This window comes from Ursus arctos, unplaced genomic scaffold, assembly GCF_023065955.2.
Source record: "Ursus arctos isolate Adak ecotype North America unplaced genomic scaffold, UrsArc2.0 scaffold_19, whole genome shotgun sequence".
Lineage (NCBI taxonomy): Eukaryota > Metazoa > Chordata > Mammalia > Carnivora > Ursidae > Ursus > Ursus arctos.
The window spans coordinates 48,807,770-48,825,366 of NW_026622863.1; the positions used below are offsets into that span (position 1 = coordinate 48,807,770).

The 17,597-nt window shown below is 52.5% G+C and overlaps 1 protein-coding gene and 1 non-coding gene across 3 annotated transcripts in view; both read right to left on the reverse strand.

Moving 5' to 3' along the window:
- Positions 1-15,283, reverse strand: part of PRKD2 (protein kinase D2) — a 33,773-nt gene extending 18,490 nt beyond the window's left edge. The window contains exons 1-8 of one of the 2 annotated variants that reach the window (XM_026481984.4): positions 15,167-15,281; positions 14,294-14,383; positions 11,780-11,918; positions 6,380-6,511; positions 3,348-3,502; positions 3,015-3,237; positions 1,383-1,460; positions 1,147-1,300 (exon numbers count right to left, since the gene is read on the reverse strand). In XM_026481984.4, coding sequence (XP_026337769.1) covers positions 1,147-1,300; positions 1,383-1,460; positions 3,015-3,237; positions 3,348-3,502; positions 6,380-6,419 — 650 coding nt within the window. In that variant the 5' untranslated portion in view covers positions 6,420-6,511; positions 11,780-11,918; positions 14,294-14,383; positions 15,167-15,281. Of the gene's footprint in view, positions 1-1,146; positions 1,301-1,382; positions 1,461-3,014; positions 3,238-3,347; positions 3,503-6,379; positions 6,512-11,779; positions 11,919-14,293 lie in introns of both variants that reach the window. The other variant, XM_026481982.4, reaches the window with a different exon arrangement.
- On the reverse strand, positions 3,888-3,994 carry LOC113243646 (U6 spliceosomal RNA). The gene has a single exon (XR_003312183.1). It is a non-coding gene; the product is annotated as a U6 spliceosomal RNA (small nuclear RNA).
- Positions 15,284-17,597: the final 2,314 nt, after the last annotated feature.

Consider the following 17,597-nt stretch of genomic DNA (forward strand, 5'->3'; position numbering starts at 1 on the left):
ACCGGGGAGGACTCTCTTTCCACATCCTCAGCGTTTACAACCCGGAAAGCACTTGACCTGCATGATCTAATGGAATTCGAAAATCGCCCCATGGGACAGGTGCTGTCATTGCCCCGGGAGGAAACCGACGTGCAGGGAGACGGGACTAGCCGTGTGAGTGGCGGAGCTGGGACCTGGCTCGGGTGCTCTCAGCCTCCAGCGCCCCGTGCTTCCGAAACCCCGCTGCCCCCCTGCCTCCTGGACACACAAGCGGTCCGCACCGATGCCGGAAGCCAGGTCCTGTCCTAGGCACCTGGGGAATGGACCTGACCTCTATCCACGAGATCCTTGCCCTCAAGCACTCGAGCTTATATGCTAGAAGAACTGAATCAATAGGAATCCCATTTATAATTTAAAAATCTATAATTAAGCAAGTTGTTATTTTTCAAAGTTTCCAAGCCAGAAGAAAGCCACTGCCCGTCAGGTCTTTGGGGATGATTTTCCCCTTCCCCATTTTACAGATGAGCCAACTAAGGCACAGGAAGGGGAAGGGACTTGTTTAGGCCATACAAGTCAATCTGAGGCCAGAATGGTTCAAAGAAAGTGGGTGGTTTTCCTTCCTTGCTAAGATTTGACCGCTCTGCGAGAAGAGCTGACACCCAGGAACTATTTGAGGTATTTTATTTATATCCGTTCACTTTGCCCTTACAACAAGCCTCAAAGGTAGGTCCTACTTTATCCCCGTCTTACTGATGAAGAAACGGAGGGCCCAGAGAGGTTCAGCTCCTGCCTAAGGCCACACAGCAGTCTGGTTCCACATTCCCACATTCTTACTCTTTGCTCTGTCACTTTGCAACACAGGGCCTGCCGGCAGCTGAGCCGAGTGACAGCCTCGGGGAGAGGAGCTAAGGACCTGGGATGCCAGGAAGCGGAAGCGGAAGCGGGAGGGTTTGACTATCCACCTTTTGAATAACTGGATTAGCAGTTCTGAAAAAGAAATACCCTCTAAATTAAAATCTGCTTCTGTGAAAACTTTCTAGAAATGTATATTTTTCAGGAAAAAGGTGAAATTTAAAAACGAAGTGTGGATGCCTGGGAAATTGACAGGGGGGACATCGACCCATTGTAGAGATAGGAAGGGCCTTCCCCGGAGGGTGCCCCGGGTACCTCTCGGCCTTGCCTCCCTCGCCTTCCTCTTCCTCACTGGCGTGGAGCGCATTTTCCGAGTGGGAGCCCGGGATGACCCCGGAGTCATCGGACTCATCCATGAGGGAGCTCTTGTCAGCCTCGCTGAAATCGGCGGCCTCCTCCATCGGGACATCTAAGGGGACGGGGGCATCAGAGGGGCCTCCGTCCCGTCCTGCCACCCCACCCCACTTCCCACTCATCCCACAGCCTCTCACCTCCATTGATGAGTGCTTCCCCTAAGCAGTCATTAGGGACGCGGGTGGCACAGCGCTTGTGACAGTTAAACTTGCAGTCTGGTATGAGGACAGGGAACAAGGGGACAGGTGGGAGGGGAGAGAGAGGTCACCTGTAAGGGTTGAACCTTGACTCCTAACCCCCAGGCCCAAAAGATTCTGCTCTTGCTGTTTGGGGCAGGAAACCTAGCTGAACCTTGTCTGGTTGTCCCTTGTTGAGTCTAGAATATTCGGGGCTGGATAATTCCTTGTTGAGGGAGCTGGTCTGTATCATAGGTGTTTAGCAGACATCCCTGACCTCTACCCACTAGACGCCAGTAGCCCATCCCTGTATGATTCTAGATTTTTTTTAATTCTAGAGTTCTAAGACTCCAAATTTCAATGTCCAAGTGTTTAGGACTTGACACATCTATGATTCTACAGTTCTATGATTCTAGACTGCTAAGGCTCCTTGATGTCCAAGATTTTAGGGTTTTCGATATCTACACTCTAGAAATCAGCGACTCTATAGTTCTACGATTCTGGACTGTGAATCCTCCAGAATCTAATGATTCCAAGGTTCTAGGATTCCATATGCCCACGATTCTAGAATTTGATGATCCTAATGTTCTTTAGCTCTGTGCATCTAAGATTCTAGAATTTGACTGTTCCAATGAATTCTAGAATTGGATGGCTCTAATGTTTTATGGATCTAGAACTCTGGTCTTCTAGAATCTGATAATCCCGAGTTCTGTATCCTAGATGTCTAGGACCCTAGGATCCCATGGTCCCAAGGGTATATGATTCTAGACGTCTAAGGTTCGCATTTGATGCTTCTAGGCTTCTAATAGTCTCAAATCTGATGGTTCTAAAGTTCCAATATTCTAGGGGCATCTGGGTGGCTCGGTCATTAAGCATCTGCCTTTAGCTCAGGTCATGATCCCAGGGTCCTGGGATCGAGCCCCGCATCAGGCTCCCTGCTCAGCGGGAAGCCTGCTTCTTCCTCTCCCACTCCCCCACTTGTGTTCCCTCTCTCGCTGTGTCTCTCTCTGTCAAATAAATAAAATCTTAAAAAAAAAAAAAGTCCCAATATTCTAGGAATCTACAATCTGGGAGTTCTAGGATCTACGAGTCTATAGTTCTGTGGTTCTTTTCACTGAATCCTATGATCCAGAATTCTTGAAGCCTATGATTCTAGTTCTATGGTTCTAGAATTATCAAGTTCTACAGTTTTAGAATCTCATACTAAGTGGCTTACAGATGAAATTTCAAAGGTCCTAGGATTCCAAGTTACGTCTGAATTAGGTTCTAGGATTCCAGAATTCTAAACGTTCTAGAACAGCAGGATTCAGGGCACTCTTCTCCTGAGGCCCTGGGCGCCAAAGGATCAGAACAGTTTTTCTTTTCTTTCTTTCTTTTTTTTTTTTTTTTAAGATTTATTTTGAAGTCATCTCCACACCCCACATGGAGCTCAAACTCACAACTCCCAGATCAAGAGTCGCAGGCCCCACTGACTGACCCAGCCAGGCGCCCCCAGAGTACTGGGAGTCTCAGGTCCTGCCGTGAGCCCAGGGGAGAGAGGCCCCAAGCTGCTGAGTGAGTGTGTGTCTCTGTCCCCACAGGGGCCCCGCTGACCTTTGCATTGCAGGCCCTGGCGGAAGAGACCCCTGAGGAGCTTCTTGCAAGCCTGGCAGACGGTGGGCCGTGTGTAGCTGTGGATGAGGAACGTGTGCGGGACCTTCACCTTGGACAGCAGCATCTTGTCCAGCTCGATGGGGCGGCCCGTGTAGGAGGAGGCAGAAGACGAGGAGGAGGATGACGGGGGGCGGCGAGGCAGAAGCTCGGTGGTGCTACGGCTCTGCGGTCAGCAAGATAAGGGGGACACGTTAGTGCGGGGGGGCCCCATGCCCGGGCCCAGGCGCGCCCCCCACCCCCCGCCACCGGCCCGCCCGCTCCCCAGCCCCTCACCAGCTCATCAGCCATGCAGGGCAGGGACTCGGAGGTGCTGAGGCGCACAGAGTGGCCACTGGCCAGAGACGTGGACGACAGGCGCCTCTTGCGGGCGCCGCTACAGTTGTTGGGGATGCTGAAGGCACAGCGCTTGTGGTAGTTCAGTCCGCAGCCTGCGGGGGGCGCCAGACGATCAGAGACGTACTTCCACCAGTCCCGGGCTCTAATGCTCCGCCCCCCCCTTTCCCCTTTCTGTGGATCAGGAATAGAGCCGATCTCTCTCGGGAGGGCCCCCGAGGAGTGCCATGAAAGCCAACGGAAAACTACAAAACCCCAAATCAGGTAGAACGGCTACCGGCGTAGAAGGTTCTGGGCCAGTCCAGCAGGCAAAGAACCATGAGCAGGTGAGGCGCTTGCTGCGGGGCACAAAGAGGCCACAACCACGTGACCAGTTGCACAAAAGAGGTGCTTACTGGCAAGGACTAGTTCTTCCATATATATAAAATATTTTTGTTTTCTTCCTTCTATCCCTGTATCACTAACATAATACTTATAATTTTTAATATGGAACGCTTTAGTAAAGTGCATGCCATCCTTGCGCAAGGACCAAGCTACTCTTCTCTGTATTGGCCCCATTTTAGCCTATGTGCTGCCGAAGGGATTACAGGATATGGAAGGAAAAGAGTGAACAAGCATCGTCTTCCGGGGAAAGGGTTAGCATGTTTTCAGTTGTACTTGGGAGGGTTCTACCATATCAGATGGATGTATAACTCTATTGCCATTTCATTCTGAATTTATCACACACACACACACAAAATCCTCGTCCATGAAAGAATCAGGCTCAGCTTGCTGTTTTCCTGAACCCTTGCTCCCATACATCTCCAGAGATTCCAAATGATTCCACGATGGCTCCCTGTTCTGGACTGAAGAATGTTCCTCTAGCCTTTGGAAGCTTCTTTGGGACCACGTCATGAAGCCTGTCTTCTGGTAGCCCGGCTGACAAGATGGGCTTTCCCGAAGGTGGTGCTTTGAGAAGAGCTTCGGGATGGCAAATGGCTTTTGCGAATAGGAAACATTACCCAGCGTTGGCCTTTGCTCACTCACGAGCTTCGCGGCATTTCAAAATCTCATCCGTGACTCCCTATGCGAGGATCAAGGGAGAGTCAAACTCCCATCGGAAGGTGTTAATGGCATTAAGAACAGTCACTTGGGGCTCCTTTGGAACCACATGAATGAGGCCCATCATCCGTGTTGAGCCAATGAAGTCTGTGCTAAAGGTGCCCATTAGACTTGATGACACCAGGGGCGCCTGGGTGGCTCAGTCATTGAGCGTCCAGCTCTTGGTTTTGGCTCAGGTCATAATCTCAGGGTCATGAGATCGAGCCCCACATCAGGCTCCTTGTTGAGCGTGGAGCCTGCTTAAGATTCTCTCTCTCCCTCTCCCCACTGCTTGTGCACATGCGTGCATATTCTCTCTCGCAAAAAAACCCAAAAACAAAACAAAAAAACAAACGATGACACCAGGATTGCACTGCAATGGTTCCATATGTCAAGACACCAAGAGTTGGATATGGTTTGTCCACGATGGCAGCACTGAATCGGTTTTCTGCAGGCCTGACGTGGCTATCATCCCTCGAGCCCTTACATGCCACCGGTATATTTAGGGCCACGTGATAACAATCCTGGTCAATGCTGCAGGTCGCCTGCAACACAGGGCAGTGAAGACTCGAGGTTTCCGTGTGAACATGACCGCCACGAAGCTGGAGATCCTTGGCTGATGGAACATCAGAGAATATGCTTCTAAGGGAGGTGCAGACGGTCTTCGCAGAATGGATGACCGTCATCTGCTGTGTGTATCGTCAAGGCGGCTATGTAGGCTTCGTCTGCAGGCGGGGCGAGATCTCAACATTCTCGCTCAGAAGCGTGGAAGATGGGAAGGGTGGACCTGCGGAACCTGACACTTGGCCTTAAACTTGAGACACACTGGTGCGTTCCTTTATTTTTTTTAAGTATGATTGAAGGACATGTGCGTGGGTGCTTGTTGTAGACTGAACATGTGTCCATCCCCCCAAATTCACAGTTGATGCCCTAACCCACAATGTGACTGTATTTGAAGATGGGCCTTTAAGGAGGTAATTAAGGTTACAAGAGGCCATAAAGGTGGGGCGCTGATCCGATGGGACCGAGGTCTTTATAAAAAGCTGTCTCTCTGCACACCATGCGAGCTACACAGGGAGACAGCAGCCATGTGCAAGCCAGAAAGAGGGTTCTCATTAGGAACCAAGCCCTGTCCGAAGCATGATCTTAAACTTTCCAGCTTCTGGAACCGTGAGTTATAAGTATATGTTGTTTAAACCACTGGGCCTGTGGTATTTTGTAATGGCAGGCCTGGCGCCCTGAGGGGCCGAGTCAGTACGGAGTGGACTCTGATGGTCAGCTTTACGTGTCAACCCCAGTAATTCAGATGCTAATGTAGGGGTTGCCGTAAAGGTATTTTGTAGGTGTGATTCAAGTCCACAATCAGATGACTTGACGTGAGGGAGAGTGTTCTAGTTAATCCGGGTGGGCCCGTTTCAATCAGTTGAAAGGTTAAAAAGCAGAGTTGAGATTTCCCAGATGAAGAAATTCTGCCCTGGAGCCCAGTCTGCCCTTCCTGACGGGCTGCCCTACAGATTTCAGAGTTGCTTGGCCAGCCCCCACAATCACGTAAGCTAATTCCTTCCAAATATCCCTTAATATCTACCTCCTCCCGGCTGTTTCTCTGGTTGATTCCTGTAATAGGCTCCACCTTCTTCCCTGTGCACATTCCCCGTCTCCTCCCTCAAGCTCTGCCCCTTAACCTCTCCCTCCGAGCTCCACCTCCGGAGCTGAGCCCCGCCCCAGTCCCCGCCCATCACTCAAGCCCTGCCCCCAGCTCCTCCCCCAAGCGGTGCCTCTGGGCCCTTACCTCTCCCTGCGAGCCACGCCCCCTAGCCCCGAGCTCCACCCCCATCCCACCCTCCCGTCCTCCCCCTACTCCTGGGCCCCGCCTCCAGCCCCTCTCCCCTCACCATCACACTTGAGGCCCTGACGCACTAGGCCGAAGAGCATCTCTCCGCAGTGATCGCAGAAGGCCGGCGCTCGGTAGGAGTGCACGGTGAGGGCGTGCGGGCGGATCTGGAAGTCCTCGAAGGTGGCCGAAGCTGCAGGCGGCAGGGAGGGGCGGAGCGTTGAGCCGGGGCAGCAAGGGCTGTTCCTGGGTTTCTCTCAGTCCTCCCCACCGCAAGGTTTGATCTTGCTTGCCTTTCTTTACTCGCATACTACACTCTACCTGGGTTCAAAGCCCAGCGTTACCACTGGGCGAGACACCTATGCCGGGGACTGGGGAGTTGTTTAGTGGGTACAGAGTTTCTGTAAGACGAAAATATTCCTGGAGACTGTTGCACCGACAGCATGAACGTAATTAACACTACTGAACAGGAGACTTAAAAATGGTTAAGATGGTAAATTTTATGTCATGTATATTTCACAATTAAACATTTTAAAATAAAATTTAAAAATACAGATGCCTGGGTCCCACGCTCAGAGTTGCTGACCTACTTGGCCTAGGATGGAGCTTGAGTGTCAAGAAAAAAACCCAAATACCTATGTACCTCAGTTTTCTCATCTTTATTTTTTTTTTAAAGATTTTATTTATTTATTTGACAGAGATAGAGACAGCCAGAGAGAGAGGGAACACAAGCAGGGGGAGTGGGAGAGGAAGGAGCAGGCTCCCAGCAGAGGAGCCTGATGTGGGGCTCGATCCCATAACGCCAGGATCATGCCCTGAGCCGAAGGCAGACGCTTAACCGCTGTGCCACCCAGGCGCCCCAGTTTTCTCATCTTTAAAGTGGAAATCCAACAAACATTTACTGAGCATTGTTCTAGGCCCCAGGGACTCCACGCAGAACAAATTCCCTGCCCGGCCTCTAGTAAGGGTGGCAGACAACCAAAATAAAGAAAATAAATATTCTTATTAACAATCACCCAGGGGTGCCTGGGTGGCTCAGTTGGTTAGGCGTCTGGCTTCTGCTCAGGTCATGATCCCCGGGGCCTGTGATCGACCAGAGAGCTGGGCTCCCTGCTGGGCGGGGATCCTGCTTCTCCCTCCCCTTCTGTACCCTCCCCCTGGCTTCTGTGCTCTCTCTCCCTCAAATAAATAGTTTTGTTTTTTTTTTTTAAATGGGGTTCCTGGGCGGGATCTCTGGGCCTGGAATCCAGCCCAGGTAGGCCTGCCTGCCCAGCAGGGAGCCTGCTTCTCCCTCTCCCTCTGCCACTCCCTCCTGCTTGCTCTCTCTCTCAAATAAATAAATAAATCAGGGCGCCTGGGTGGCTTAGTCGGTTTAGTGTCTGCCTTCAGCTCGGGTCATGATCTCAGGGTCCTGGGATCCAGCCCTGCAGTCCACAGCCTGCTTGCTCCCTGCTCAGCAGGGAGCCTGCTTGCCCACGCCCTCTGCCCCTCCCCCCACTCGTGATCGGTCTCTCTCTAATAAATAAATAAAATCTTTACTTTTTTTTAAGATTTTATTTATTTGTCAGAGAGAGAGAGAGAGAGAGCACAAGCAGGGGGAGTGTCAGGCACAGGGAGAAGCAGGGTCCCAATGCGGGACCTGATGCGGGACTTGATCCCAGGATCCTTGGATCATGACCCTGAGCCGAAGGCAGACGTTTAGCCCACTGAGCCACCCAGGCGTCCCTGAATAAAGTCTTTAAAATAAATAAATAAATAAATAAATCTTTAGAAATATATATATTTTAAAAATCTTTAAAAAAAAAAATCACCCAACCTAGCAGTTACCTGGTGCCAGGCACCACTCCCCAAGTACTTTAAAATACTAGTGAATTCAGTTCTCTTAAGAGCCCTGGAGGTACACTGTTATTATTCCCATTTTCCAGATGAGCGGATTGTAGCACAGATAGGTGAAGCAACTTGCCCAGGGTCACACAGCTAAGCAAGCCATCGAACTTGAAATTGAACCCTGGCCAGTGTGGCTCCAAAGTTCATGTTTTTAGTACTCTATGTACTGCCTCTTGGAAATGTTTAAGTAATAAAGTATACGCGTGCATACACTATACTCAAAAAAAAAAAAAACTTGTCAAGCAACTGTTCCGTATCTCAATAACGGGACGAATATTAATCGAGAACCAACAGAAACTGGGCACTCTGGAAGACACGGCTCAGCCAACACACACACTTGCACGCTCTCACTTGTAGTCCGTGCCTCTACAGAGAACTTGGCACTTTTCCCTTGGTTAAAATTATATATATACACGCACACATATATATTTGCACATTATGCATATATTATATACATAAGTATATATATTTGTACAATATGTATATTTATATATAATGTGAATTATATATTATGCATTAATAATATATCACATATATCATTATATTATCATTATAAAATAACATATATCATTATATCATATAACATATGTTATAGTATAGTATATTATATAATTACATTACATAATGCATTATATATGTTCTATTATACTATACTATATATTGTATGTTATTATATATTACATGTACTATGTATATTTATATATAATGCAGATTATATATGATATATAAAATATATAATATAAAAACATGTTGTAAATTATATATATTTGCACATTATGTATATAAGTATATGCCATATATATATATATATATATTCCAGAAATAAATTACAACTCCAAAAAAACCCATATATACAGAAAGCTAGAAGTCAGTAAGTGCTTAGGAGAACAAGTAAGCAGAGAAGGGAGAGTGGGAAGGTACGACGTACAACTTTAAGCAGGTGGTTGAGGAAGGCCCCCTTCAGGTGTCAGTAGGGCAAAAGCCTGCAGGAGGCGAGGGTATGAGCCATGCAGGTGTCTAGGAAAGAACATGCCCAGTATCACAAAAGTATTCTTTATAGATTCTTTTTTAAGGGCTAAATGAATTAATATGTGGAAACCTTTTATTTTTTTTATTTTTATTTTTTTTATGATTTTATTTATTTATTCGACAGAGAGAGAGACAGCCAGAGAGAGAGGGAACACAGGCAGGGGGAGTGGGAGAGGAAGAAGCAGGCTCCCAGCGGAGGAGCCTGATGTGGGGCTCGATCCCCGGACTCCGGGATCATGCCCTGAGCCGAAGGCAGATGCTTAACGACTGAGCCACCCAGGCACCCCATGTGGAAACCTTTTAAAACAGTGCTCTTTATTTTTTATTTTTTTTAAGATTTTATTTTTAAGTCATCTCTACACCCAGTGTGAGGCTGGAACCCACAACCCTGAGATCCAGAGTTGCACGCTCTACTGACTGAGCCAGCGAGGTGCCCCATATTTTTTTTAAAGTTGTTAAAATTTTTTTCTTTAAACAGTGCTCTTTAAACAGAGTACAGAGATGTTGGCTTTTATTTTTAAACTTTCATTTTTGGACTAAGTCTCATCCTCTTTTCTACCCCCCCACCCTACCCCCGAATTTCGTTCTAATATTGAGCTGTTTTCCTTTGTTATCGTGCAACAGAAAGGGGAGTCTCTTGTACGTGCCAAGCGCTGCTTACACACTCAGGGTAAAGCTATGAACACCCCACTCTCAGGGAGCTGACAATCTTTTGGGGAGACAGACAGGGAACATAAACACACATAAGGAAATTTCAGACACTGGAGGAAATGGCATTTAAGCTCAGATCCAAATAGCAAGAAGGAGCTAGCTATGAGAAGATGCGGCGGGGAGGGAGGCATTGAGAGCTAGTGAACAGACTGGGAGATGGGAGGCAGCTTGGTTTGTTCAAGGGACAGAGAACAGGCAACCATGGCAGGAACAGAGAAAGTAAGGGGGCAGTGAAACAGGTGAATTCAGGGAATTGGCAGGGGCCAGGTCATGGACAGCCATATTGAGGCTATATCGAGGAGTCTGCATTTTAGTCCAGGGGTAATGGGGAGCCATGGGAGGATTCTGAGCAGTGAAGTGTCAGGATCTGACTTGTGAGCTACGATAACAGTCCAGGCAGGAGGTGATTGCTGCTTGGACCAGAGGAGGGAGTAAGAAACAGATTCGGGATGTATGTTAAAGGTGAGACCAATTGGTTGGATGCCGGATCAAGTGAAGGGGTGAGAGAAAAGGAGGAGTCAAGGATGCCCCCAGGATTTGGGGCATGAGCACCGGAGTGAATGGTGATGCCCTTCACCAAGGTGGAGAACACTGCTGGAAGAAAGGAGGACAAAATCAAGATTTCTGTCTTGGAGAGGCCATCTGGGAGATGCCTAGAGCTGCCAGGTAAAAATGTCAGGGGGACAAGCCACATGACTGAGATTTGGACTTAGCAAAGGGAGACCAGGATGAACGAAAATCCAAGAGTTGGGACACAGGGGTGGCTCAGCCAGTTAAGCATCTGCCTTTGGCTCAGGTCATGATCCCAGGGTCCTGGGATCGAGTCCACATGGGGCTCCCTGCTCAGTGGGGAGCCTGCTTCTCCCTCTGCCTGCTGCTCCCCCTGCTTGTACTCGCTCTAATACATAAATAAAATCTAAAAAAAAAAAAAAAAAATCGAAGAGTTGCCAGCCTACGTGAGGGTATTTAAAACCTGAATAAGGTCACCAGGGCCATAAATCCGAACTTCTGCTAACTGTCATCCATTCATTCAACCCATTTTACTGAGCACTGCGCGATGCAAGGGTTGGGGGAGGAAATGCAGCCAAGAATAAGGCAGTACTTCCCATCCCCCACCCTTCCAGAAGCACCTTGCGCTGCCCACTCTTCGGTGGTGCTGAGAGCTTGCTCGTCTTTAAAACGAGAAGGGCCAGTGGGTGACTAGATTCTGGCTGAAAACCCACATGGCCGGGCTTCATCTAACCTTGCAGAGCCTGATTTCCTTTAGCATTTCAGTGGGAAGCAGGCAGGGGCACCAGAATATTTAAAACTCTGTATCAAAGTACAACATATGTCTAGAAAAAGACACATCTCCAGTGCATGGCCCAGTGACTGTCACACTATACACACTAGGTCACCAACATCCTGATAAATAAGTGGAAGTTTAAATTGATCCCCAGAAATCTCCCTCCCGGCCCCCAGGTGATGGTGGAGCCCTTCACCCACGTGGGGAACACTGCCCCTTCTCCGAAGGCACGCGCTCCTAACTGTATCCGTCTCTGCTTTCTAAATGGAATTACACAGTATGGAGTCTGACGTCTAGAGAACGCCTTTCGGCCTCGGGTCTGTGAGCTTCATCCGGGCTGCTGGACATCGCCTACGCTCGATCCCCTGCGAGTTCCGCCGTGCGCACTCGCAACCTATTTACCCATTCCAGGGCGGTAATGATTCTAACTTGCCACCAAGGCTTAGAACCACTGGCCCTGACTTTAAGAAGCCTATTTCTGGGACCACCCCCGAAGGGAGTCCCGCCCCTGCTAGAGGCTGCGCCCCCAGGCGGGCCTCCGCCGCTCACCCGACAGCACCACCTCCACCAGGTCGCCCTCCTGGATGTCTCCAACGGAGCGCACCAGCTGCAAGAGGTTGGCCGACGTGGGGTCATGTTTGAAGAGGAGGATCTTGTCGTAAAGACCGTAGAAGCCACACTCGGGGAACTGAGGGGCGGGAGAGAGAGGTGGTGACGGAAAGGCTCTGAGCTCGGCGGCAGCGGTCTGGAACACTCCCAGGGTAGGGCCCACGGTTTCCCCCGGAAACAGAGACCCCGCAGCCCTGCACTTCCTGCCTGCTCCCTCCCAGGCGCAGCTTGAGCGAGCGGGCAGGGTGCCAGGGCCCCAGGTGTGCTGGGAGAGAGCGCAGATGGAGTTTGGTGGCTGGACTGGGAAACTGGGGTGGAGAGAGAGTGGCCCTGGGAGCGTGAGCACCCGGAATTTTCCGGGTGGGGGTGGGGGGGCCATGTGGACACCGCCTCCTTTAAGCCCCCACACCACCCCAGCTTCCTTCCTGGATCTATTGTCCCTGTTACCTGGCTCCAGGCCCAGCACTGGGGTGGGGCCGGCTGGAAGAAGGGGACTTAGGACTCATGGGGAGGCGGGGGGGGGGGGGGGGGGGGGGGAAGGAGGCCGGGAGGCAGGAAGGCAAAGGCTCCACTCTAGAGAGCTGGAGGTAGGGAGGGTGCCCCCCACCCAATGTCCAAAGGACCCAGGTGTCCCTAGCTGGGGCTGGGGGGGGGGCAGGAAACGAAACCTGGTAGAACAGAAAGTGAAACTACCCAGGTGGGGCAGCTGGAAGGAAGGAAAGGGGCCCTACCACACCTGGACAGGAGACAGAAAACAAAACTGGGGTGAGGCCTGAGGGAGGAGGCTGAAGATTTGGGCACTGGGCAAATTACACCAGGGGACAATCTGCACTCTACCCCACCCCCATCTGTCTTCCCAAAGAGCTGGCTGAGTTGGGTGTGACAACTGGACCTGTGGGTTTGGGGTTCTGGTGGAGGGTCAGGGAAGCCCCATATTGTTCTTGTCTGCTGGGAGACGGTCCACAGCTCACAGGGACTGCCTGGGCCTTGATTGCTGGGGGGTGGGGGGGGTTTCTGTCTCTAAGCTTCAGCATCCTTGTCTGTAAAATGGGGGAGTTGGCCCAGTTCCCGATGTTTCTCTGAAGCCCAAAGAATTCATTTCTGGCAATCTGAGAAGATTCTGGAATTTGGATATTTTGGGATTCCAACATGCTCCCATATAATATACTCCAGTGCATGGCCCAGTGACTGGGCCATATATATTATATATATATATATATTATCCCTCCAACATATTATCATGATATGTTTCAGGATTTCAACTATCTAGATCAGCAGCGGTCTGATATTTTCACGTTCTAGGAATCTAATAAACTAGGATTCATTTGAATATCTTACCATTTAAAGGATTTCAACAACCCAGCATTCCAAAATTCTAACATTTTAACATGCTAGGATTCCAACAACTCAGGAGCCTAATATTCTACCATTTTAATGTTTTAGGACTCCAGCAACCTAGAATTCTAATGTTTGTACACTGTCTTTTTTTTTTTTTTTTTTTTTAAGTAAGCTTTTACCCCTAACATGGGGCTGGAACTCATGGCCCTGAGATCAAGAGTCACATGTTCTGCTGAATGAGCCAGCCAAGTGCCCCTGGACACTTTCATATCAGAGGAGTTTGATTACCTAGCAGTTGCATATTCGAACAATCTAGAATTCTAATGTTCTAACATTTTTACAGTCTAGAATTCCAACAACAGAGAAACCCACTACCCTAACTTTTAACATTCTAGAATTCAGGCATTGAGTTCCACCTGATTCCCTCTTGCCATGGTCCCCAGCTTCCCACCCTGGTGTCCAAAACTAAGAGTAGGGTGGGGTTGGGGAAGGCCCGTTTTAATAGGCCAGCATCAGACTTGAGGGGTGGGGACACTGTGATTAGGAGAGGGGACAAGAGTCCCCAGAGCCTCTGGGGTTTCCAAAGAGGTGCCTGCCCCTCCACACACATCTCAGGCCTGGGGGAGGGCAGAGATTGGGCTCGGAGACCTCACTTGCCCCTGGCAGCTCGCACAGGCACCCACACCCACACATGTCACCCGATAGCCATGGCCAGCCCGGCTTCAATTTCTACTGTTTCCACCAAACGGGAGGTCGGGGATGGGCTTGAACGCGGAGGTCCCCCATCTGGCGCCCCCACATGCCCCTTCCTCCTCACTTCTACACCTAGCTGGCCCCTCCCTTCCTCCCTGCTGGCCCCAGAAAACAACATGCAGGGACACGCAATTTGGGGAGGCCTTTGGAGCACCCCACCCCTGCCCAGGCCTCCCTCCGAGGGGTAGTGGGGTGAGGCGACAACTGGAGGCTAAATGCCCCATCCCCACTCCACCCCCAGTCGCCCAAGGCTTAATCCTCCTTTTTCCCCTCCCCTTATGCCAGGCTCCAGGACACCTCTGCCAGCGCCCCCACCCCCTCCAGACCTCTCCCCAAGCTGATTGGGAGGAACCCTGCTCTCACCTTCTGGTCCACGATGGAGCAAGCCAGCTGCTTCACATGGGCCAACTCAGAGGCGGTGGGCAGCAGCACAAATTCGCGGGTCAGACCGATCTGGATGTGGAAGGAGACCCCGGAGCTCGGAGCTGGGACCTGGGCCAGTTGTGGTGGCGGCGACTGCAACTCCAAGCCGCCGGGGGGCGGAGGAGACCCCGGCCCGGGAGAGCCTGGGAGCCCGGAGAGATGGGAAGGGGAGGCGGCCATGGGCGGGGTGGGGCCGGGGGAGTCCCGGGACCGGCCGCCCGGCGCCCACCCGGGATGAGGCTGATGGAGCCTGGGGAACCCGGGTCACTGGATCCGAGGGAGCTCGTAAGCTGGTGGTGGGAGCGCGGGGATCCCGGGGATACGAGAAAAGAAATCTAGCAGGTTGAGGGCACTCGAGGATGGCGGGACCCTGGGAAATTAAAGAAACGCAATCCAGTGGGTCAAACGCCCGGGAATCATAAAGGAGAAATCTAACGCTTTGAGGGACCCAGCACTTGAAAGATTCCAAGAAATCAAGAAAATCCAGTAGGTCGGGATCTCAGCGATCAGGAGAGCCCCAGGATCCAAAAGCCCCTTGGAGAGAGAAAGGCTTGAGAAGGCAGCAGGCGGGAATCCCAGAATCCAGTGGGTCTAAGACGAGGATCCAATTAAGAAGGGAGCCCGAGGGATTCATCAGACCTTGGGGGTGGAGGACAGCTTTCTCTGAGTCGGGTATCGAGCGAAGCTCAAGGACTCGACGGGCCCGGGGATGGGCAAAGGGATCCCGAGGGCCGGGGTGCTAAGGAGGGAATCTCACGGGTCTCAGAAGTTGGAGAAAAGTTCGGTCGGGGGCCGCGGAGAAGGGGGCGTTACCGGCGGCGGTGAGTGGGGGGAAGGGAGGGTCGCCCGGCGCTGGGCGCCGATGGCTCTTTTTCCCCCTTCAAAGTTTAACTCTGCGGCTGCGGCCCAGGAGGAAGTGTCTGGAGCGATGGCGCAGTCGGCCAATCCGCGCGGGCCTCGGTGACGCTAGAGAGGGGCGGAGCCTGCTGGGGGCCGGGGGCGGAAGGGGAGGGCGGGCCCCGCACCTCCGAGTTGGGGGCGTCACCTGCCCCGCCCGCGTCCGGTGAGAGATGCAGGGGCAGGGATCCGGGACTGATTCCTCCCCCCAACACGCCCAAGTCTGGAAAGTTAACTATTCCCTGAGCTGGAGAGGAGGGGCGAGCCATCGGTCGCGGGGCCGGGGCTGAAGAGGCGCCTGGCCCTTTAAGGAAGGGGGCCGTCTAGTGTAGCCTGGCTTGCATCCGGCGCCCACCCAGGGGAAAGGGTGGGAAACTGTGTCAGGTCCGGCCCGCTCAGGGACCTCTGGGCTCGACATGCAACTTTTCAGAGCGTCGTCCTCCCCCCCCCCGAACCCCGCCCAGGGGAGGCGGTGCCGGAGAGGTCCCCCAGCCCATTACACAGGTGGGAAGACAGAGGCCCCCGGACGGGCGGAAGGACCTGGCCTCACGTCTGTCTCTGGCAACCCTGACGAGGTGCATGGAGGCAACTGGAGGGGCCGGGACTGGGTTAGCTGTGCGGGGCTGGTCAGGCACTGGGAGGGTAGAGAAGAGGTGTACTTTCCTTCAATCAGCTCCCTCCTTGGCGCCAGCCCTCGGGAGAGTGAAGAGCCACAGACCTGGGGGAGCTGGAAAGGGCCGGAGCGACCAGGGGAGACAGCGCACGCACCCCACCCCCCGACACGAACTGATTGTTCTCCGGGGCAGTGTGCACGTGTCTGTGTGACTTTAGGTAGTGGCTTCCCCTCTCTGAGCCTGCTCCCCCTTGTTAGATGGGACAGTAATAGGACCGAGCCCAGAGGGTCTTTGTGGGCACAGGGCTGAAGTTCAGCAGGCTTTGCAGAGATAAAGGGGTGGGCACCTCAAGCCCTCAGGTGTTTAGGAGTCTGTTCATTCAGTCAGTCAACCAGCAAGCACTGAATGCCGACCTACTGTGTGCCAGGCTGGTGCTCAAACAGCTCTTCCAGCCCATTCGGCAACAACTCAGACTGGACTTCTCCTCCCCAGTTAATAATAAAAGAATGGCCGCCATTTAGTTTACATGCAGGAAACTGAACCCCCTAGGGACCCAATGACTTGTCCAAGATCACCACTAGAGCCGCTGCCACCCACCCCCTTCACTTAAGGCGTCAAGGCCTGGCTTTGAGCCTCAAAGGCATCCCAGTGGAGATGGGCCACCCGCCCACCCGGGTTCCAGACCAGCAGGGCTGGTTGGGGATGGGGGCCTCAAGAGGAGCCCCCTTCCCGCTAAAGGGCTGCGGGGGGCAGCTGAGGTCGGTACAGTAGTGACTCTGCCACCACATCCGGGGGCTGGCTGGGGCTGGGGCTGGGGCTGGGGAAGGAAGTCTGAGGCTGGAGTGAAAACCCAAACCACCACCTGGGGAAGCTGCTCAGAGCCCAGAGGGATGCGGGGGGAGCGAGGCCACGTGGAGCTCACAGCTAGGCTCCTGTGTCATCTGATGGCCATCTGGCCACCTGCATCCTTCTTCAAGTGTTCCCGGGGCCCTGAGAGGGGCCAGGTCCTATTCTGGGCACTGGGGCGCATCCCCCGGCAACCCAGGGGGTGGGCATTAGCGTCAGGCCCGTTGTACAGAGGATGCTGAGGCCCAGAGACGTGCAGAGGGAGCCCCACAGGACTAGCTACGAATTCTGATGACCCACTGGGGGCCCTGAGCAGCCCCTCCTCCCCATCTCATTTTCTGGAACTTGTGCTCACCATCCCCACTTCCTGAGCCTGCTGTGAGGACCTTAGCACGGGGCCTGGCTCCTGCTAAGTGCTAACTGACCTGGTGAAGGGAAGGGACTCATCGGGGCACCTCCATCACTGCAGCTCCCAGCAGGGCGGAGGCATTCTGCAAGCCAGGTCCCAGGCTCTCCCGGCCCCACTTCATGTGGGCCGAGGCTCCACATAAGCCCAGGCCCACGTGGGGAGGGAAGGGAAGGTGCGGGGTTAAGCACTCAGGGCTAGCCCTTTGGCCTCCTACCACCCATCACACGGCGCAGCGGGGAAGGGGAAGGTCTTGATTTGTCACCTCACATCATCTGCTTGTCAGGGCTCTGCCCCCAGGCTGCTAAGGCCCCTGGGGAGGGAGTACTTAGGAACAGAAAGGAGGGGCGCGGGGAGATTCGGTCCTGTGCCCCCATTTCCGGGCCTCCACCCACACCCCGCCCAAACTCTGGGCCCCTCTCTTCCCGCCCCCCACCCTACCACAAAACCCCAACCCATCATATCCCCTCCCTGAGCTCCA